The 5,760-nt window shown below is 45.2% G+C and overlaps 1 protein-coding gene across 1 annotated transcript; it reads left to right on the top strand.

Moving 5' to 3' along the window:
• Positions 1-5: 5 nt before the first annotated feature.
• LOC116378920 (NACHT, LRR and PYD domains-containing protein 3-like) lies at positions 6-5,570 on the top strand (the record flags this gene model as incomplete). The annotated part of the gene is made up of 6 exons (XM_031840826.1): positions 6-162; positions 326-2,129; positions 2,543-2,716; positions 3,273-3,446; positions 4,136-4,326; positions 4,466-5,570. Coding segments are annotated over 6 exons (3,072 nt in total), but the record flags the coding sequence as incomplete, so codon positions are not given.
• Positions 5,571-5,760: the final 190 nt, after the last annotated feature.

Genomic DNA, 5,760 nt, shown 5'->3' with positions numbered 1-5,760 from the left:
CAGATTACCCAGAATGCTTAGAGAGTCAGAGGGAGGATGAGGAGGTGCTGGACGGTGAGGATGAAGAGCAGAGGAGGAGCAGCAGAGAGGCATTTGAGAAGATCACACTGCACTTCCTGAGGAGAATGAAGCAGGAGGAGCTGGCTGACTGTCTGCAGAGCAGTAAGAGGATTTCTCTAAAGATTTAACATGCTGGATAAATGTGACGTTTACTGATGTCTCAAGAGATGGACCAACATATATTCATAGACTCATTCTTTGAGGAAATGACATGTTGAAATCTATTCTTTGACTCATTGATCTTCTTTGTTGTGTGTTCATTCAGGACTTCTTGCTGCAGTTTGTCAGCCTGAACTCAAATCTCACCTGAAGAAGAAGTTCCAGTGTGTGTTTGAGGGGATTGCTAAAGCAGGAAACCCAACCCTCCTGAATCAGATCTACACAGAGCTCTACATCACAGAGGGAGGGACTGCAGAGGTCAATGATGAACATGAGGTCAGACAGATTGAAACAGCATCCAGGAAACCACACAGACCAGAAACAACCATCAGACAAGAAGACCTCTTTAAAGCCTCACCTGGAGGAGAGGAACCAATCAGAGCAGTGATGACAAAGGGAGTGGCTGGCATTGGCAAAACAGTCTTAACACAGAAGTTCACTCTGGACTGGGCTGAAGACAAAGACCACCAGGACATACAGTTCACATTTCCATTCACTTTCAGAGAGCTGAATGTGCTGAAAGAGAAACAGTTCAGCTTGGTGGAACTTGTTCATCACTTCTTCAGTGAAACCAAAGAAGCAGGAATCTGCAGGTTTGAAGAGTTCCTGGTTCTGTTCATCTTTGACGGTCTGGATGAGTGTCGACTTCCTCTGGACTTCACCAACAATGAGGTCCTGACTGATGTTACAGAGTCCACCTCAGTGGATGTGCTGCTGACAAACCTCTTCAGGGGGAAACTGCTTCCCTCTGCTCGCCTCTGGATAACCACACGACCTGCAGCAGCCAATCAGATCCCTCCTGAGTGTGTTGGCATGGTGACAGAGGTCAGAGGGTTCACTGACCCACAGAAGGAGGAGTACTTCAGGAAGAGATTCAGAGATGAGGAGCAGGCCAGCAGGATCATCTCCCACATCAAGACCTCACGAAGCCTCCACATCATGTGCCACATCCCAGTCTTCTGCTGGATCACTGCTACAGTTCTGGAGGATGTGTTGAAGATCAGAGAGGGAGGAGAGCTGCCCAAAACCCTGACTGAGATGTACATCCACTTCCTGGTGGTTCAGTCCAAACTGAAGAAGGTCAAGTATGATGGAGGAGCTGCGACAGATCCACACTGGAGTCCAGAGAGCAGGAAGATGACCGAGTCTCTGGGAAAACTGGCTTTTGATCAGCTGCAGAAAGGGAACCTGATCTTCTATGAATCCGACCTGACAGAGTGTGGCATCGACATCAGAGCAGCCTCAGTGTACTCAGGAGTGTTCACACAGGTCTTTAGAGAGGAGAGAGGACTGTACCAGGACAAGGTGTTCTGCTTCGTCCATCTGAGTGTTCAGGAGTTTCTGGCTGCTCTTCATGTCCATCTGACCTTCATCAACTCTGGAGTCAATCTGCTGTCAGAAGAACAAACAACCTCTCGGTTGTCTGAAGCCTCTAGAGACAAACCTGAACTAACACGTCTCTACCAGAATGCTGTGGACAAGGCCTTACAGAGTCCAAATGGACACCTGGACTTGTTCCTCCGCTTCCTCCTGGGTCTTTCTCTGCAGACCAATCAGAAACTCCTACGAGGTCTGCTGACACAGACAGGAAGTAGCTCACAGACCAATCAGGAAACAGTCCAGTACATCAAGAAGAAGATCAATAAGAATGTGTCTCCAGAGAAAAGCATCAATCTGTTCCACTGTCTGAATGAACTGAATGATGGTTCTCTAGTGGAGGAGATCCAACGGTACCTGAGGTCAGGACGTCTCTCCACAGATAAACTGTCTCCTGCTCAGTGGTCAGCTCTGGTCTTCATCTTACTGTCATCAGAAAAGGATCTGGACGTGTTTGACCTGAAGAAATACTCTGCTTCAGAGGAGGCTCTTCTGAGGCTGCTGCCAGTGGTCAAAGCCTCCAACAAAGCTCTGTAAGTACGCTTTAATAATCAATGAAGACTATATTTCAACAGGAGAGACTATTTTTTATTTTTTTTATTTTATTATATTATATTTATCCCGTTAAGGGGGAAAATGTATAAAAACATTAAGACAAGACATTAAATAAATATATACAAGATAAAGCACATTCATCAATGGCTTCAAAGTGAAAAATGTGCTTAGTTAAAGTGACGTGTTATTGACTATATTTGTTTCACCGCAGCACTGTGCGGTGTGAGCTGGGTGGGGTGGGGGGTGGGGGGTGATGGAGGAAACCGCTCTGGGGAAGAAGCTGTTCCTCAGCCTGTTAGTCCGGGTTTTGATGGTCCTGTATCTCCATCCTGATGGTAGTGGATCAAACAGAGAGTGATAACGTATTACTTGTTTTCTGTTGCTTCTTCAGACTGAGTAGCTGCAACCTCTCAGAGAGAAGCTGTGACGCTCTGTCCTCAGTTCTCAGCTCCCAGTCCTCTAGTCTGAGAGACCTGGACCTGAGTAACAACGACCTGCAGGATTCAGGAGTGAAGCTGCTGTCTGCTGTTCTGGAGAGTCCACACTGTCAACTGAAGACTCTGAGGTCAGATCATGTTACGCTTTGTCTCAAATGATTTGGGACATCTCTCTTAACTTTAGAGGGTAACTTGGACCTTTGTCCTTGTGTCTAAGTGACTAATTGGGACAAGTTAGTCCAGTATTGAGGGAGGACGCTGCACACGGCAGCCGCTAAACGGTCTGCAATGTAATCGCTCGGGGCAACTCCTCAACGTCAACGTACGTCCACGAAAAGAGCTTGTTGTTGCCACAGACAGGCTCAGATTGTTGTTACAAGTAACTGACATATTCAGCTACACTTTCTGTACTCCTACACAACTAAATCTGACTAAAACGGTGTCCAATGGCACTCCTCTCTCCAACTTTGGCAACAAGTCACATGAAACATTAATAAACGGAATGAGAAAGGTAAGAATAACGTTTTACTTCTTAGCGTTCTCCCTCAATACTTGACCAAGTTCAGGAACTGTTGTCCCCGTTAGTCACTCAAGACACTATAACATGGAAAACAAATAGGAATCGGGTTGAAAAATGCAGCTGCTTAGCAAACATTTTAACATAGTTGTCATTATTTCCTTCAGTCTGAGACACTGCAACCTCTCAGAGAGAAGCTGTGAAGCTCTGTCCTCAGTCCTCAGCTGCCAGTCCTCTAGTCTGAGAGACCTGGACCTGAGTAACAACGACCTGCAGGATTCAGGAGTGAAGCTGCTGTCTGCTGGACTGGAGAGTCCACACTGTCAACTGAAGACTCTCAGGTCAGGATTAATTCACCCATTCAACTGTTTTATTACCATTATATTATATGACTATTTCAAATCAGATTTACATAAGATGATGAACTGCAGACCTGCGTAGGAATGTGTCAAAGGACCTTTAACTAAATAATAAAAAAAAAAGTTTAAAGTTTAAAGTGTTTTTTACTGGAGTCAAAGGTAAAGCCGTGTGCTTAGTTTGTGGAGAACAAGTCGCAGTGTTGAAGGATTACAATTTGAATCGTCATTACGAGAAGAAACACGCGGAGAAATACGAAACATTGAGTGATGCAGAGCGGACACGGACGTCTGAGGCTTTGCTCGCTAAGCTGCTAAAGCAACAAGGCCTTTTTACCAAGCTTCACACATCCAGGGATGCAGCCACCAACACCAGCTTTGTGACGTCACACACAATTGCAAAAACCAGTGAGCCATTCTCTGATGGGGAGTTTATCAGAGAGTGTTTGGTGGACTCTGAGCAGGACTGAGTTCAGTCTGTTGGTCCGGCCCTCCACAACAGGCCCTGTTCCTCATGCGGCCCCTTGGGAACAATAATTGCCCCCCTGCTCTAGACTCAGAATTACCTTCCAGCAGGATGTTCCAGGTTGATCCTAAACTTGTATCTGAACTAAAGATGTACCAGAACGTACCGCCACATGTTCACAGAGGGTTCTTCTGTATGTGGTTTGCAGGCTGTCAGGCTGTCTGGTCACAGAGGAAGGCTGTGTTTCTCTGGACTCAGCTCTGAGATCCAACCCCTCCCATCTGAGAGAGCTGGACCTGAGCTACAATGGTCCAGGACTGAGGCTGCTGTCTGACCTCCATACTCCCATCAGGGTGGAGCCTGCTGGAGACCGATGGTTGAGACCAGGTCTGAGGAAATGTAAGTGTTTATTTAGATTGATCCATGAAAACAAAGCATCTTCAAACTGTGACATCACTCATTCACATCTCTGATGTCATCATCAAACAGATGATAGATGAATCACTGCAGCTGTATTGTGTCTTGTTCTCTCCGTCAGATTCCTGTGAACTCGCACTCGACACAAACACAGTGAACAGAAACCTCAAACTGTCTGACAACAACAGGAAGGTGACACGTGTGGAGGAGGTTCAGTCATATCCTGATCATCCAGACAGGTTTGATGTCTGTCAGCAGCTGCTGTGTAGAACTGGTCTGACTGGTCGCTGTTACTGGGAGGTCGAGTGGAGAGGAAGTGTTTATATATCAGTGAGTTACAGAGGAATCAGAAGGAGAGGAGGCAGTGGAGACTGTAGGTTTGGAATGAATGATCAGTCCTGGAGTCTGTGGTGCTCTGATGTTGGTTACTCTGTCTATCACAATAATACAAGAACACCCACCTCCTCCTTCTCCTCCTCCTCCTCCTTCTTCTTCTTCTCCTTCTTCTCCTCCTCCTCCTCTGGTAGAGTAGCAGTGTATGTGGACTATCCTGCTGGCTCTCTGTCCTTCTACAGAGTCTCCTCTGACACACTGATCCACCTCCACACCTTCAACACCACATTCACTGAACCTCTGTATCCTGGCTTTGGGTTCTCGTTCAGGTCTGGTTTCGGTTCCTCAGTGTCTCTGTAGGTCTGAGGGTGTCTGAACCATCAGAACATGCGGTGAAATGTTAATAATCTAACAAAGATGAGTTAATAAGTCTGCTCACACTAATAATGCTCGTGATCAGTTTCCTCCTGAGCTCTTTGTGACATTAAAGAACATAAATATGAACATCAGAAGCAGTTCAGTGCTGCATCATCTTCTGTTGAAGGAGTTCTTCATGTGGAACTGTGTACTCGTGTACTTTGAGTACACAGAAACTTTCTCTGTGCAATGAACCAGTTGTTGAGCAGATCACAGTGACTCTACTCTGTTATTATAATACATGTGTTCATCACATGATTCATATTGATTGAAATGATCAGTACTTCACATTGTAAACGTGTACTTCTACTGCTTTAAAGACGGAAGCTGTATTTCATGAAGTACCTTCTGTTTTTGTATTGGATTATGGTTTTGGTCTCAATAAAAGTACTAAATGTGTGTATTTGTGTATTTGTTGTCTTCCTCAGAACTACTGCGATGATTAAAGAACCAGTTAAGATTTATGAATATGATGAATATCTGATAACATGAATAAGTATTTAATGAATGTACCCAATGAACCAGTACACAGTACTACACCTCAGAGGTACATATAGTACTTTACACTGTACTACACCTCAGAGGTACATGTTGTACTTTATACTGTACTACACCTCAGAGGTACATGTTGTACTTTATACTGTACTACACCTCAGAGGTACATGT

This window comes from Anarrhichthys ocellatus, unplaced genomic scaffold, assembly GCF_004355925.1.
Source record: "Anarrhichthys ocellatus isolate YVR2014 unplaced genomic scaffold, GSC_Weel_1.0 scaffold3396, whole genome shotgun sequence".
Lineage (NCBI taxonomy): Eukaryota > Metazoa > Chordata > Actinopteri > Perciformes > Anarhichadidae > Anarrhichthys > Anarrhichthys ocellatus.
The sequence above is the reverse complement of the archived record's forward strand: the minus strand, read 5'-3'. Positions and strand labels throughout refer to the sequence as shown.